Here is a 16,656-nt window from a genome sequence, read left to right on the forward strand (position 1 = left end):
AATTTCCTTATGGAGGAGCAGGGCTTATTAGAAGACAATCAGTGTCAGCACAAACTCATTCATTATGGGGCTTTTGTGCCATGGATTTAATTACACCAATGAAAGACCCCTCCACACTCACACAAACACGCACATACACAGACAAACACGCAAACGCACGCAAAACACATGTACAGACACGCACTTAAAATTTGATATAGCTAACTCCTTGCAGTCTTTCAAATGTATTATAACGGGCTCATCACGCTCTAGCGACTCCTTGTGGTGGGCCGGTTGCCTGCAGGCTGACATCGGTCATCAGTTGAACAGTGTTTCCTTCGACACATTGGTGCAGCTGGTTTCCGGGTTAAGCGAGTGGGTATTAAGAAGTGCGGTTTGGCGGATCACGTTTCAGAGGATGCATGACTCGACCTTTGCCTCTACCGAGCCCGTTGGGGAGTTGCAGCGATGAGACAAGATCGTAACCACAAAATTGGGTAGAAAAAGGGGGTAATTTTTTTTCTTTTTATATACAGCTACATCAAAGTTTGATATTTCAAAAAAGGAAATAAAGGGATGCATGAAAGTGTACACTGAGTGTGGTGGACCATCCTTGATACACACTGGAAATTGTTGAGCATGTAAAACCCAGCAGTGTTGCAGTTCTTGACACAAAGCTGTGAGCATGGCACCTACTACCATAACCTGTTCAACGGCACTTAAATATTTTGTCTTGCCCATTCACCCTCTGAATGGCACACATACACAATCCATGTCTCAATTGTCTCATGGCTTAAAAATCCTTCTTTAACCTGTCTCCTCCCCTTAATCTACACTGATTTGAAGTGGGTTTAACAATGGACATCAATCAGGGATCATAACATTCACCTAGATTCACCTGGTCAGTCTATATCATTGAAGGAGCAGGTGTTCTTAATGTTTTGTACACAGCGTATTTCTTCATCATACACGTGACATTTTAAGTTATCCAAAACATGTAGGCGATAACATATTGTGTATACATGCGTGCAACCTAATTGTCAATGCTCCGGCAGTTGTTTACACTTTTAGAGTCTAATGCATGCACAATACGGCCATCAACATCTGTGTACAGTAAGTCATATTGTGGCAGAAAGCACTTCAAATACTCACAGATGGAGCCAAAGACGTCACGAAAATAATCCAATAGAGACGGACACGCATCTTGAGTGTTCGATGCTGTTTGAATGCGTCAGATCAACTCAGCAAACCGTCCACTCTCACTGAACTGCCGTCTATTTAATTAAGTCTCCAATGACATGCGCTGAAGAAGGTAGCGGAAAGCCTATCTCCCCACCACAGGGAGAGATGCATCTAAAACCATCTCTCCGCTGCGTTGGAGCCTGCGCGTGCCACCGGCGGTCTATACTACAAAAGTCACATTACTGAAGCTAGAATCTGTTTGAAATTTGATTATCACAACTAACGCCACCCATGTCAACTTTTATTGTGGGTTTACTGCTCTTTATGTGCGTTAAACCTCGTGTCCGATTGTAGTCCAGTCGTTTGTTGTGCATCATTGGACATTTCTGTAAGCATGGGTGGGGTGTAATTAGGGCCATTTCCACTTTGGACAGATCACCTGTAGACTGGAATGTACACAGTTGATTTGTCTCTTTATTTTAATCTTAGAAGTCAATACATACATTGACATTAAAGCACAATGCGCACTTAATTCACTGATGGCCTGGTAGCTCCGGCGCACACATCAATGCACATTTTCGCCTCATCTTGTTGTCACGGCTTCCCCCAAGCTGCGTGGATACGATAGTCTATGATTTCATGTAGATAGGGTACCGGAGCGCCAAGTCTAGGTCCAAAAGGCTCCTTAACAGCTTCTACTCCCAAGCCATAAGACTTCTTAACAATGAACTAAATGCCCCCCCCCACCTACATGTACAAATTACTTCGACTAACCTGTACCCTTGCACATTGACTCTGTACTGGTACCCCCTGTATATAGCCACTTATTATTTTATTGTGTTACTTTTTATTTTATTTTGTACATTTTTAATTGAGTAAATATTTTCTTAATAACCAACAATGCAGTTCAAGAAATAGAGTTAAGGGCTTGTAAGTAAGCATTTCATGGTAAGGTTGTATTCTGCGCATGTGACAATTTTGTGGGGATTTGATTTGAAAAGCAACAGGGGAGCGTGCAGGGGAATTGGGCTTTGAGTGGCAACACCCAGAGTCCATGCAAAAAGCTTCAGGGCTGAATGGCATTCGCTTTAACGCACCACACAAATCTATGTAGCTTATTCATGTAAGGCTTCAAATTACCAGAGAGAAATTGCAGGTTCCTCAGAAACCATATTGGAATTGAGACTTTGAAAAACACTCTAAACGTATAGAAAGAAAGGGCTACCTAGAACCAAAAAGGGTACTGCCTGGAACCACAAAAAGCGCTCTGCCTGGATTGAGTGTTGCCTTGTTAATGTCCAAAAGCGGAAGTCAAGGGTGATATGATCCATCACTATCTGTTCTACGTTTGTCGTGTCTAGACATGGTATTGAAATTAGTCTCTTATAAATCCACTGTGTCTGCATTGTGACCAGAGTTCCTGGTGCCACCCTGTAAGCAAATTATTTAACAGATATTCTTTTAACATAAAATGTTTTTTTACGACAATTATTGATGCCATAAGTCAATGGTGCTACCTGTCAATGGACAAGATAAGATACAATGGATCCTCTGGAGGTGGTAAGGAAGATCTGATCACAATCAGATCACAATGCATATCTTAATTGAATACTTCTGTCTAAAACTGTGAGCACAATCAGAATGTGGACAAGATGCATGTTATACCTAGTGCATGTTAGCACCAGATATAAACGGGGCTAAAGACTTCCAACCTGGAACAGGTGTGAGGAGTTAGGAAGAGGAAGAAAGTGACATCATTAACAAACTTTATTTTAAAGTTGAACTGTACATGTTTTTACATCATAGTGACTGCATAGATAAAGAATAGGGTCATGTGGATTTCACTGAAGTCACATGATGCTGGTGGCAGACTCTTGAAAGCCCTCAATTTGATAATTTAAAAAGATAGGATATCTTTCCCTGCACAATCTCTTTTACAAACACCAGAAAATACTATCAAAATACTATTCCTTGTGACATTGTAAATCATTATTATTGCTAAATTCCATCCAAAAGTGCAAAACTGTAGAGAAAATATGAGGCTTTGTATACAAATTGCACACATTTAGACCACTTATAAAATACAAAAGAAATGCTCCCAATAAAAATGGAAAACAGTTCTCTGTAAAAGCAGCATCCGATGTAGCTATTGAGCCCCATTGGTGTAGGTAGGGTGAAGTTTCCCCTAGAATCTGATCTTGGGTTAAGGTTATGATTGGTGGAGGGGAAGCTCATCCTAGATCTGTACTAAAGGAAAATTCACCCCAGAGCTTGCTTCATTAGGGAAGAACATTGGTCGCCTCCTTGACTGATGGTATGACTGAGATGTCATTCCTTATTGCTTTCAGATACTATAATACATACAAAGGAAAATATCAACACTTAGGATCCTTATAAGAACAAAAAACGGAGGTCCTATTTATACACGGTATCTAAAATGTATGGCTATAACAAAATTCTAAAATCCCTTATAACGAAACATAACAAAATCATATTCCTATGATGGTATATAATCTATAGGCCTGCTGTTATGCTCAATCCAGATCTTATCCAGAGAGACCTTACACAAACCTAAACTTGCCATGGTACACTACACTATGCCTTAAGGTGCTCAGGGAGGATAGCCTAAACACAAAAGAGTACCGTATAAGCCCTGGGACCAGCAGTGTATTCTCAAAGATGCCAACTATAGCAAGAACTGGCTATGCAAAACACATGTACATCCGCACTTGGAAAATCGTAATTTTTTATCTATAAAGTGCAGTTTTATATGTGTCTTTTGTAATTAAAACATAATTCAAAACTATGTTGAAAGGGAACTTATCTCCTATAGGCAAAAGTTGGCACTTGCTTTGTCAGTAAGTGACATTGAGCTTATAGGTCACAGTAATAGATCATGTTAGTTGATAGTGTGCTATATAATATAACCTTGAAGTAATACAACCAAATTATTATGTTGCCGTTATCTTAATGAAATTATCAATCAACATTATTTTGCATCAAAACCATTTGAAAATTGATTTCTTAAAAACTATCCTTTTGGGATATAAATGCTCCCCACGTGCTTTTTACATGACAATAAATATTGCAGTCTTTCATTTGAAATCTTGAACTATGGACAAACTTGAGGAAAGCCTATTAACGGTCGAAGAGAGTTCATCTATAGTGTATAACCCATGAGTCTGACTTCAATTCGTTTAAACAAACGGCTTCAAAAGCTCCCACAGACACAATAAATTGGTAGCAAGCTTTCAATCTCTTGTATTACTTAGTGGCCATTTTCCTCCCACACAATTATCTTCCCTTCAGCCCAGCAGCATTTGAGGATGACACAAAGTAACTGCCTCCTCCTAAACACAATGTAGTCTAGCTGTACTTGTTTTTGTAACATTATTCATGTTTTTGTAGCATGAAAAATATGCTATATTGTCCAGTAGTGTCCTCTGTATTGTGTGATTACAATGTGAACAGTTGCTCAATAAGTGCCATCTTACTTGTGGACACTGTGTTAGTCCATGATAGAAAACAATCATAGCTAATAACATTGTATAAATGTGTGCGCAATAACCTCTCTATCTCTGTTTAACAAGACCATGTAGTGAACTCATAAGGCTACCATTTTAACTCTTCACCTGTGGTTAAGTTTTGAATTCCTGGTTTTCCTACAGATGTAGGATCTAAATTTGAGCCAGTTTGCTACATCAAGAAAATAATCCTGCAGCAACAGAAAATGTGAATTATTATGTGGATTATAATTAATGGGCATTTTGTTAGGGTTTGATACATTTTTGTAAGGGAAAATCAAGTCTGAAATGTAAAAGTGGAAATAACAAACTTTAGAAGCCTCTTTAAGCCTCAAATACACAACAGGTTTTACATTTCCTGAATTTCATGAAAGTTCTCCTGCAAGAGGGTAATCAAATTAAGACCCTACATCTGTACTCTATGTGAAGAGTCCATTAGTTCAAAACAACCACCATGTCTGTAAGGTGTTTGTGCTCTAACTAAAACATGACCAACACACTCAAAACATAAAAACATTAGTGTTAAAAATATAGGGATCCAACAAAAACTGTTTTGTTTTTTTTAAATAAAAGAGCAAAAGCAAACATAAAATACTGTACTTGGTGGGGCATCCAGAAACAAATAAGCATTTGAAAAAAAAATAGCCTTCACCCTGCATTAGTATCCATTATCCAGGCTTAGAAATCACTCCCATCGTATATAATCGTCTTCTCGATTGTCAAGTGGTAGAGGACTTTCTTTGAGATGAACCTGTCAGGGTTGTAGTGAAGAAATAGAACAATATAACATTTTGCAACAAAAATGAAACCCTCACAAGCAACTTCATAGTACTGCAGTGCTTCAGAGAGCTGTCATCCTTCACCACAAGGGCACATGGGAACTGGAGACTGACTTGATGCTAGCGATAGATGTTCTACAGAAGCACACTGCCATGAGAAGGTGGGTTTCAGTGTGTTCAAGGGTTTGAAGTGGTTACGGTTAAGAACGTGACTGTTTTGCCTATCGTTCGCTGAGAAGGGATAACGTTCTGCTCTACACAAGCACACGGAGAGGTAAAGAGTATTGACTGACTACAGGGTAATTCTAATAATAAAGGTGTGTAGTGAAGAGTACCTTGAGAAGGAGTTGTCAAAGATGAGAGTGTAGAGACCAGGGTTCCTGACTTTCAGCTGGCCTTGGATGGTCTCTTTGTGAGAGTTACAGCGAGTCAGAGGAATCAGTACCTGAGAAGAGAACACGAGAATAAGTCAATGGATTCCTAGCTTATGATAATATTGTTGATGTGGAGCCGTTTATATTTGAGATATTAAAGTTCATGTTCAAAAAGAGGCCACAATCTTCAGTCTTTTTGTAATCTGATAGGTTCATTGAATTGGGAGTTGGGAAGTGGGGGAGCCTTTCTTTTAGGTGACCATTCGAAACCAAAAGTTATTTTATTGCTATTAAAATTGGCCATAGCTACGAATACAGAGTTTTAGCCCCCGCCCTCTCCTGTCTCTATGGAAACCTCTTTCTCAAAGCTAAGGATCCGGATCACGTTCTGCTCATGTGTTATTTTACACACACTATGTAGCTACTGCTCACACTCCCCGTCCGTTTACGTTTCAGTCTTTACTCAGCCTCTTCTGAACCATGATGATGTATGTAGCCTGTCTCTGCCTCGTACTTCTAAACAGCTGAAATAAAAACCTTGTCACGATTTAAACGAACATTCCCACAAATATTTATTGTCAGTTGTAACATACAGTATATTGCAATCATTGTTTTCTGTGATGATGTAGGATCATCTTTGTAGTTGCTGCCATATTGTAGCCACTAGACACCAGCCACTAGCCCGAGTTCCTGAAAAACAGAATGTAACTCCCTGCTTGAGTTTTAACCCTGTGGTGGATGAATCAGAATTAGTTGAGTAACATAAGTAATTAAGATGTCATATCTGCATAATATTCTGATGTGATATACTTTTTATTAGAATGTATTTCTAATAGACTCTAGTGTTGGCAGTTGCATTTCTTCCCTCAGCTGGGGCTCAGTCACTTGGGACCCAGAGAGGGGAGAGGTCAGGCTTGTCTTTTACATGTCTCTCATCTTACACTTATCCTGGGTCAGTGTATGACCTAGAGGCGCACTCCCCTCAGTGAGCTTGTCCAGGAGTGAACGGCAGTACTGAACGGCAGTACTGCATAAGCCAATCTATTTTTATTTCACTCTTCACCTCAGACAGCACGGGTTTAGTTGAATACGCGAACAATTGAATGGTGAGCATTTACACAGATGGGGCTCCATCTGACTACGGAGAAGTTTTGGTTCCTGACTCAAAGGGAATACCCTGCCCTCTCCCTCTGAGCATTAATGACGCGTTCAAAACAACTGGGTACTCAGAACTGTAAACTCAGAAATCTACAACCTTCGACTTCTGTACATTCAAGACAACTGGGAACTCGGAAAGAAATGAGCTCTGACTAGGAAAAATAGTTTTGAACGGTCATCAAACGCAGAATTCCAACTCGGGAACTCAGGCCACTTTCTAGAGCTCTGACATTCCGACCTAAAGTTCACTGATGCCGGGTCTCCCAAGTGGCGCAGCGGTCTAAGGCACTGCAGCGCAGTGCTAGATGTGTCTCTACAGATCCTGGTTCAATTCTAGGCTGTCGCAACCGGCCGCAGCGCACAATTGTCCCAGCGTCGTCTGGGTTAGGGGAGGGTTTGGCAGGCCGGGATGTCCTTGTCCCATCGTGCTCTAGCGACTCCTGTGGTGGGATGAGTGCATGCACACTGACACGGTTGCCAGGTGTACGTGTTTCCTATGACAAGAATTTCATAGGTGTCCAATTGTGTCAAGAAGCAGTGTGGCTTGGCATGGTCGTGTTTCGAAGGACACACGGCTCTCGACCTTCACCTCTCCGGAGTCCGTACGGGAGTTGCAGCGATGGGACAAGACTGTAACTACCAATTGGATACCACAAAATTGGGGGTAAAAAAAAATATATTATAATAATAATAAAGTTCACTGATGTCATATTTTTCAGAGTTCCCAGTTGTCTTGAAAGCACCATAAAACTCATGGTAGGCTACCCTTCGCCAGCTCTTATCTGTGTAAAGCTGGATTCAGTGCTCTCGCTTGCATTAAAACCAAATATCCATCCAGGTTGGATGTAACAGCAGAGATGAGGTGCGCACTGTCGACCACGCCCCCTGACTTTGAGAAGCTCTGACGCGACATGCATCAAGCACACCCATCTCATTAGTGGTGGTGAGATAAGGTACATTACGTCAGAATAATTTGCGATTGACTGTCATATCCCCACATTAAAAGTATGTGATCATGAGTTGAGAAGACAATCAGAAATACTGTAAATACTGCATTTACATTTAGGCCTGTCCATAGTAGAGGTCGACCGACTATGATTTTTCAACGCCGATACCGATTATTGGAGGACCAAAAAAAGCCGATACCGATTAATCGGCCAATTTTTATATATATTTGTAATAATTATAATTACAACAATACCGAATGAACAATGAACACTTATTTTAACTTAATGTAATACAGAAATAAAATATATTTAGTCTCAAATAAATAATGAAACATGCTCAATTTGGTTTAAATAATGGAAAAACACAGTGTTGGAGAAGAAAGTAAAAGTGCAATATGTGCCATGTAAAAAAGCTAACGTTTAAGTTCCTTGCTCAGAACATGAGAACATATGAAAGCTGGTGGTTCAATATTCCCATTTAAGAAGTTTTAGGTTGTAGTTATTATAGGAATTATGATGGGTCAACAATCTCTCTCTATACCATTTGTATTTCATATACCTTTGACTATTGGATGTTCTAATAGGCACTTTACTATTGCCAGCATTATCTCAGGAGTTGATAGGCTTGAAGTTATAAACCGCGTGTGAATCAATCATTACTAAGCGCTGTTGGCAAACGCATTAAAGTTTGAATGAATGCTTACGGGCCTGCTGCCGCATATCCCCGCTCAGTCAGACTGCTCTATCAAGTATCAAATCATAGACTTAATTATAATATAATAAACACAGAAATACGAGCCTTTGGTCATTAATATGGTCAAATCTGGAAACTATCATTTCAAAAACAAAACGTTTATTCTTTCAGTGAAATACGGAACCGTTCCGTATTTTATGGAACGGGTGGCAACCCTATGTCTAAATATTTCTGTTACATTGCACAACCTTCAATGTTATGCCATAATTACATAAAATTCTGGCAAATTAGTTCACAACGAGCCAGGCGGCCCAAACTGTTGCATATACCCTGACTATGCGTGCAATGAACGCAAGAGAAGTAACCCAATTTCCCTAGTTAATATTGCCTGCTAACATGAATTTATTTTAACTAAATATGCAGATTTAAAAAAAATTACTTCTGTGTATTGATTTTAAGAAAGGCATTGATGCTTATGGTTAGGTATATTCGTGCAACGATTGTGATTTTTTCGTAAATGTGCTTTTGTTAAATCATCCCCCGTTTGGCGAAGTAGGCTGTGATTCGATGATAAATTAACAGGCACCGCAATGATTATATGCAACGCAGAACAAGCTAGTTAAACTAGTAATATCATCAACAATGTGTAGGTAACTAGTGATTATGTGAAGATTGATTGTTTTTTATAAGTTTAATGCTAGCTAGCTAGCAACTTACCTTGGCTCCTTGCTGCACTCGCGTAACAGGTGGTCAGCCTGCCACGCAGTTTCCTCAAGGAATGCAATGTAATCGGCCATAATCGGAGCCCAAAAATGCAGATTACCGATTGTTATGAAAACTTGAAAACGGCCCTGCCGATTAATCGGTCGACCTCTAGTCCATAGTCAATTCCCTGGAGTGTAATGGACTACCTGAGCTGCTCCAGGCTGCTTGCTCTACTTTGGGTGAAAGGTCAATAAAGAGTTCTGTTCTCAGCAGGGGGAGCTCCTCTCTCATTTACACTGCTCCCGGGTGAAGCTTCCCCTAGGTACAGATTTAGAATAATCTTTCTGTTCCCAATCCAGAATTTAAACATTAGTTTGGGAAATGCAAAACTGACCAAAGATCAGCGTCTAGGGGCAACATCATCCTACACTATTTAGACTCAACGAGGGTTATTATTTGCTACTGGGATCATCTGCAGCAACATTCCTCCTAATCATGGCCCTGGAGAGCTACAGGCCCAGCACTAACACAGTATGTATCAAGCGTATCCCAGTAGGAATGCTGATTTAGGATCAGTTTTGCCTTTTAGATCATAATAAACAAGCTTACATGGACAGGGGTGGGTGATCCTAGATCAGCACTCCTACTATGAGACACTTGATATAAACAGCCCCTGATTCAACTAATCTTAGTCTTGAAGACTGCACAAAATCCTGCTTGTACCTCCAATAGCTCTTTAGGTCCAGGGTTAGTGACTGACCACTGGTCTAAGAGCGGAGCTGGTCCATAGTGGTCCTACCTTGGACTGTTCCACCGGGACGTCGGCGGTCTCACGGTACACCACGCTGAAAGAGATGCTCTTGGGCTCCGAGGAGAACACCCAGCTCACGGTAGGTCCACAATCGACCACGGCGATGTTGATCACGCTGTAGCAACTGGACTTGACAAAGAGCTCTCGGGAGCCATCGCCAAACTGAGAGATGTCTTCGATGCTGAGAGGGACAACCAACCTGGAAACACAACCAGATAGCAGAGGAAGAGAAGCCATTGATTTGACTGAGATTTCAACGTGAGTTTTCACACACAATACACTGCCAGTCTTGGCCAGGATTTGGTGTAGTGATCAGGGTAGGTATTGTGGGAAAAGGAAGTACTGGCTGAGGAAGCTGTAATAGTACTTTTATTTCCAACATACATGTGTGTGTGATTGTGTGTGTGCAAGTGTGTCTGTGCGCGCAAGGTTCTAGACTCACGTGACTTCTCCAGACTTGAGAAGGGTGATCTCTGTGTCCTGCACAGTGGGTACATTCTCTTCCGGGTCGTCTGGGGACACTGCTCCTGTGCCTCTGCAGGTCGCGGATCACATGACAAAAGACGGTGTTGATTTACCACAAAGCTCCTCATAACCACATACCTACTGTGCCTATTGGCTGATTAACATCATGGGACTGACCAGAACCGTACCGTGCTGTGCCTATTGGCTAATTAACACTATGGGACTGACCAGAACCGTACAGTGCTGTGCCTATTGGCTGATTAACACCATGGAACTGACCAGAACTGTACAGTGCTGGACCACAGTTTGCTTTCACATGGTCCTTTCCAGCATGGTTCTAGTATTTATGGTGGATATGTAACCTGGGCCAGTACAGCTAGGCTTGGTACCTGTGTAACCTGGCCCAGTATAGCCAGGCTTGGCTCCTGTGTAACCTGGGCCAGTACAGCTAGGCTTGGCTCTAGTGCAACCTGGCCCAGTACAGCTAGGCTCAGCTTGGCTCTAGTGTAACCTGGCCCAGTACAGCTAGGCTTGGCTCAGCTTGGCTCCAGTGTAACCTGGCCCAGTACAGATAGGCTTGGCTCAGCTTGGCTCCAGTGTAACCTGGCCCAGTACAGATAGGCTTGGCTCAGCTTGGCTCCAGTGTAACCTGGCCCAGTACAGCTAGGGCTTGGCTCCAGTGTAACCTGGCCCAGTACAGCTAGGCATGGCTCAGCTTGGCTCCAGTGTAACCTGGCCCAGTACAGCTAGGGCTTGGGTCAGTAGGGGGATCGACTAGATCACCAGAAGGATACAAAGTGAAAATGTGACAAATAAAGCTCAATATTTCGAAGGTTTCTCAGACGACTGATGAAAGTAAAGGTAGTTGATGGCTACGGTGAGTCACAAATCGATTTTTTGGAATGATCTTGGGTGACATCGCTCACTTCATGGTGTGTTTTTTGACAACGAAACCCCTCACAGACAAGGGTCAAATCAAGCCGAAGCATTATCTGAGATTAGAATATTCTCCAAAACGGGAGACGATGATATAAGAAATCACACTTAAATCGCACCTCTGGATGCATAAACTCACAGTCATTTTCTCTCCCATTGTTTACTCCTGGGTTTCTCCTTGTTCTGCTCATGCCTTCCATTTACAATCATTTCAGCAGCAGGTGTTCATAAATGGAAGGCAGCAGAATGTGTGAAGGTCACACTGAACTTTTTGTCTTTCAGAGATTTGAGAGAGAGTTTGTCATGACTTTGTCATGACTGCTTGAGAGAGAGTTTGTCATGACTGGACACTTGGACTGTGAATGCTGTGTGTGTGTGCGCGCGGCGGGCGCTACCCATGTGTGTATATACGCGCACGTGTGTGCGTGCGTGTGCACACACGCGTGCGTGTTTTATTTGGCTAGGTATCTGTCCACGTCTGGTTGCACTCACATGTCTAGCGCCCCCAGTGGCCGTGCGTCCTGTTCTCCCTCCAGTGAGCCTCCTGTTGTTTGGGACAGTGAGTCGCTGTCATAGGTCCCGTTCACTTCCTCCTGTGTGATGATGTCATAGGCCGCGTCATCAGACTTGGCGCCGGGGTCCGACACTGCACAGGACACAGGACGTCAAACCAGTCATGTACCTGTAACACTTTACTGTAGCCTCTTATGTATACATTCATAAAGCCTTCATAAGAGCTACATAAGACATGACAAGAAGTCAAACCTATGCCAATTCTATACCAGACAGTCATACACGTTTTACACAGAGAAAAGCCATTGTTATGATCACAGTGTGTGTTTATGCACAACAGATTGTGATCACCAAGGCTTTTCTCTTGATGTACTTACCAGCCTGTCTAATATCCTCAGAGGTAGACGCAGTGTTGCCAACTCATTTTCAGGGTAAGTTGCTAGAGGCAGGTTGATTTGTTGCTAAAAGTTGCTAAATGACGTTGTGATGTCATTGCGTGATAACGTAAAACTGCGTCATTATGTAGAATACACAATAACGTTACTCAAATTGACTGGCCATCTCGGCAAAAAATATGATTTGACATTTGTTCAGGTACAGACTCCCACTATTTTCTGTACTTCTGGCTGTACAATTTTGATTGAGACATTTTGATTGATGTTGTAAGTTCTGTTCAAGATCAAACATTAGTGACCAACTATATTCATTGGGTTTGGCTCGTGGAACCCGTACTACTGCTGCTGCAGTCAGCCAACAATGATTTGCAATTTGCTGAAATTGCTGCTGGCCTGCTGCTGCCTGTGCACGAGCTGAGCGCCTGCTGCTGACGTCACTCACAATGCACTTTTGCAGCCAGGCACGTGTGTTGTGACTGAGTCTGTGACAGAGAAAATCGTTTTTGTGTCATTTAGAGGGAAAATGAGTGCATTTTAGCATTTGAGTCACTTTTCAAAAGTTGCTAAAAGTTCCAAATACATTTTTAAAAGTAGCTACATTTGTTGCTAGGTGCTGTTTGAAAAAAAAGCTGCCAGGGTAGTCTGAAAAGTTGCTAAATCTAGCAACAAAATTGCTAAATTGGCATCACTGGGTAGACATAGAGGTAAAGTCTTCCCGGTACGGGGACCTCCTATATGTTCAAGTACTTCTTTTTTTATATGGGCATAATCATAGAATTACATATAAAATCCCTATTAATTTAATAGGATTTTTATGGGCCTAATAGTGAAGATATGTTGTTTAACTTTGAAAATGTATTAGCTTACCTTTTAATGTGGCATAAACACAACAAGTCATGATGTTTTTATCTGATTGTCAAACAATTACTTCAAAAGGCTCATGTAGGCTTGCCTGACGACTCAAACTGAATTATGTTCACTAGATACTTTAGTTCGCTAGATACTTTTTGTGCCGACTTCAAAATGAGGAGTGTTGTACAAAACAAAGTCATCAGAGATTGGATCATCTCTAATCAACTAGAGTATCAAAGTTCTGGCTCTGGCCCAACCCATTAGTTTCTGGGTCCAATCAGAACAGTTAGAATGTGATTGCGTTCTAGAAATCGTTGGGGAGGTACTCAGATCCAGACTCATTGCGGAGAAGAAACTAACGTCCGTGGGTGTGGCATAGCGTTTGGCCGTAGCAAGGAGTTTGGGTAGCCAGGCAACATGTAGGCTACCTGCGCACGTTACTCGGGGACGGCGGAACGATAGGCGATGCAGGGGGAAAAAATGCTTTTAAGCCTCAGTTAGATATTTTTCTGCTTATAATTTCTGACATTTGGTAGGCTATTTCCAAGTCAACTTATTAGTCTATAATTAGATACATGCAGCTTGTCTTCTGTCGTTACTTGATGCTCGTCCAGAATATTAAATAAAGCCTTGATCCCCAGAATAATGTCATAAATCGATAGAAAAGAATGCATCATCATCAATCCAGTTGATATCAGTAAGGTTTTCTCTTTCATTTCTGCTTCTCTCACGGAAAGAGGCCATTTAGGGACCAGGGGAATTTCAAAAGTTTGACCGGTTTTAAGGAAATGAAAAGGTGTGAAAATGATCCAAAATCTTTCTGATAGTATTTCAATTGGTCTTGGATGCATATTTTATGTGGATAAAAATGAAATACTGTCAGCTTTTATGTCGAAATTGCATATTTAGCCTACAAACAGTCCCCAGATTCACAAAATCGTCTTAAGAATACATTTCTTAATTGCCATTTTTTTCCTTTACTATAGACTTATGAAGAAAGTTAAGCAAATTTTCTCTTCCTCAAAACGGTTATTGGAAATGTTTTTGCGTTATTTCTAATGAAGAAGAAATACGATTCTTGAAAATAAAGTTGGATTTATTCTTGGAAATGTTTTTAATTCCAAGATAGCTAAAACCTTCTCTTAAACTCAGGGCAGTGAGAGAATAAGCTAATCAAAGCAATTGAACATTTTTAATTCACTTACAAACTTTATCTAAAAGTTTCAGTATTGATTATTTTAACATTGATTAGGTATTAGAACCGTAATCACAGTAGGAAATATGCTAACATGATTGCCATTGCAAGCTAGATAGCTAAATCGGTTGCCAAGTGACAATGATCTTAAAAAGATAGTTAAGAAGTTCATAAGAAGATACTTGAAAAGTTTGTATGAAAATCATGAAATCTTAAAATATTGTTGAGGATTTGCACTTACGACCTATCTTCTAAACTTGATTTCTTCTTATTTATTTATAAAAAGTGTTCAGTGAATCTGGGCCCAGGTCCCTAACCACACATTCGCATTCTCTCAAGATGCTGAAAAAAAAAAATATATATTTCTCTACTCCTATTCCCGAGACAAAATTAACATTTGGTCTATCATTTTACTGCCAGGAACACTTAATTCTACAGGAGTTAATATTATAATAGGCTACATGTGAGGCCTACAGTCAGTGTCCAGACTTCAATTACTATTCCAACTATTAGGCTATTCCACTGTAAAATAAAAGTTTTATGAATGACATTCGGTGATTGTCAAGTCTATTCATTAATTTTTGATGGGACTGACATGTGGTAATGATTGACAGATTCCAAGAAAAGTGTAGGCTATTATTATAAAACTGTTTCAATTATTGTGATCGGCTCATGTTTTACCGGTACGGCGTAGCCCCACTATTTATTTTGCCGGTCCAGGACCGTTCCGACTAACTTTCACCCCTGCCTATCTTGTCTGCCAGATTTCAGAACTGTGATGATGATGTATGTCATTGGGATTTGTTGTTACGCTTTGTAACTTTTCCACAAAAGAACTGCTCTTTAGGGACTATAAAGATTTCTTGAAATGTAATTTCTCTAGTAGTCGGACATTTTTGACTTCCCAGTACCATGTTGTGACAAAACAATGCCAATGATTGGCAACGCGATCTCCGCTGCGAGTTTTGTCATTTTCAAATTAAAGCAGTAAAGCAGAATGGAGATTAAGAAATTAGAATTAAAAGTGTTTCCCATTTTGCTAAGAACAAGGTAGAATCTAGAATCAATCACATTTATAAAGTCCTTTTTATATCAGGTGTCACAAAGTGCTATACAGAAACCCAGCCTAAAACCCCAAACAGCAAGCAATGCAGATGTAGAAGCACAGTGGATAGGAAAAACTCCCTAGAAAGGCAGGAACCTAGGAAGAAACCTAGAGAGGAACCAGACTCTGAGGGGTGGCTGGCACCCCACATCACTTTTTGTAGTCCCCCCCATTTTAGGGGACCAAGAGTATTGGGACAAATTCCCGTATATGTGTATTAAAGTTGTCAAAAGTTTAGTCTTTAGTCCCATATTCCTAGCACACAATGACCTCATCAAGCTTGTGACTCTACAAACTTGTTGGATGCATTTGCTGTTTGTTTTGGTTGTGTTTCAGATTATTTTGTGCCCAATAGAAATGAATGGTAAATAATGTATTGTGTCATTTTGGAGTCACCTTTATTGTAAATAAGAATATAATATGTTTCTGAACACTTCTACATTAATGCGGATGCTACCATGATTATGGATAGTCCTGAATGAATCATGAATAACGATGAGTTACAGAGGCATAAATATCATATCCCCCCAAAAATGCTAACCTCCCCTGTTATTGTAATGGTGAGAGGTTAGCATGTCTTGGGGGTATGATATAAAATGCTAACCTCCCCTGTTATTGTAATGGTGAGAGATTAGCATGTCTTGGGGGTATGATATTTGTGCGTTAGCATATGTGTGTACATCTCACCTTTAACCCTGGGAGTGGGTTTGTAGGGGGCTGGTTCGGGGGGTGAGTGAGGCCCAAAACTGGGGGGAGGTGGCTGGGTATCGGTGGGGCTCAGCTCACCCTCGGTGAACCTCTCCACCACGGCGCTGTGCTGGGAGTAACACTCCCTGCAGCAACGCTCCTTCTTCCCACTGTGCTTGGTCATCACAAAGTTGTTACTACAGTAGTAGCAAAAGACGCGTCCACACAGCCTGAAACAAGAAGAGTGTACTGTAGTATCATATCACTGTGGAACATTCACCCAAAACCTGAAACCTCTCAGATTTTCTAAATTTCTGGAAACTATTGCATCACAGTTCAAGGTTAGCAATAGAGC

At 41.0% G+C, this 16,656-nt stretch overlaps 2 protein-coding genes across 4 annotated transcripts in view; both read right to left on the reverse strand.

Moving 5' to 3' along the window:
* LOC139540444 (growth hormone-releasing hormone receptor-like) overlaps window positions 1-2,821 on the reverse strand; it is a 50,020-nt gene extending 47,199 nt beyond the window's left edge. Inside the window, exon 1 of the mRNA XM_071344269.1 lies at window positions 1,132-2,821. Within this exon, the coding sequence (XP_071200370.1) occupies window positions 1,132-1,182 (51 nt within the window). The 5' untranslated portion in view covers window positions 1,183-2,821. The remainder of the gene's footprint in view (window positions 1-1,131) is intronic.
* An 89-nt stretch (window positions 2,822-2,910) lies between these two features.
* Window positions 2,911-16,656, reverse strand: part of LOC139540443 (FYVE and coiled-coil domain-containing protein 1-like) — a 43,230-nt gene continuing 29,484 nt past the window's right edge. For all 3 annotated transcript variants that reach the window (XM_071344267.1, XM_071344266.1, XM_071344268.1), the window contains 6 exons: window positions 16,302-16,531; window positions 12,047-12,200; window positions 10,596-10,688; window positions 10,142-10,352; window positions 5,800-5,909; window positions 2,911-5,436 (listed from right to left, as the gene is read on the reverse strand). In XM_071344267.1, the coding sequence (XP_071200368.1) occupies window positions 5,364-5,436; window positions 5,800-5,909; window positions 10,142-10,352; window positions 10,596-10,688; window positions 12,047-12,200; window positions 16,302-16,531 (871 nt within the window). In that variant the 3' untranslated portion in view covers window positions 2,911-5,363. The remainder of the gene's footprint in view (window positions 5,437-5,799; window positions 5,910-10,141; window positions 10,353-10,595; window positions 10,689-12,046; window positions 12,201-16,301; window positions 16,532-16,656) is intronic.

Source organism: Salvelinus alpinus, chromosome 15 (assembly GCF_045679555.1).
Source record: "Salvelinus alpinus chromosome 15, SLU_Salpinus.1, whole genome shotgun sequence".
NCBI lineage: Eukaryota > Metazoa > Chordata > Actinopteri > Salmoniformes > Salmonidae > Salvelinus > Salvelinus alpinus.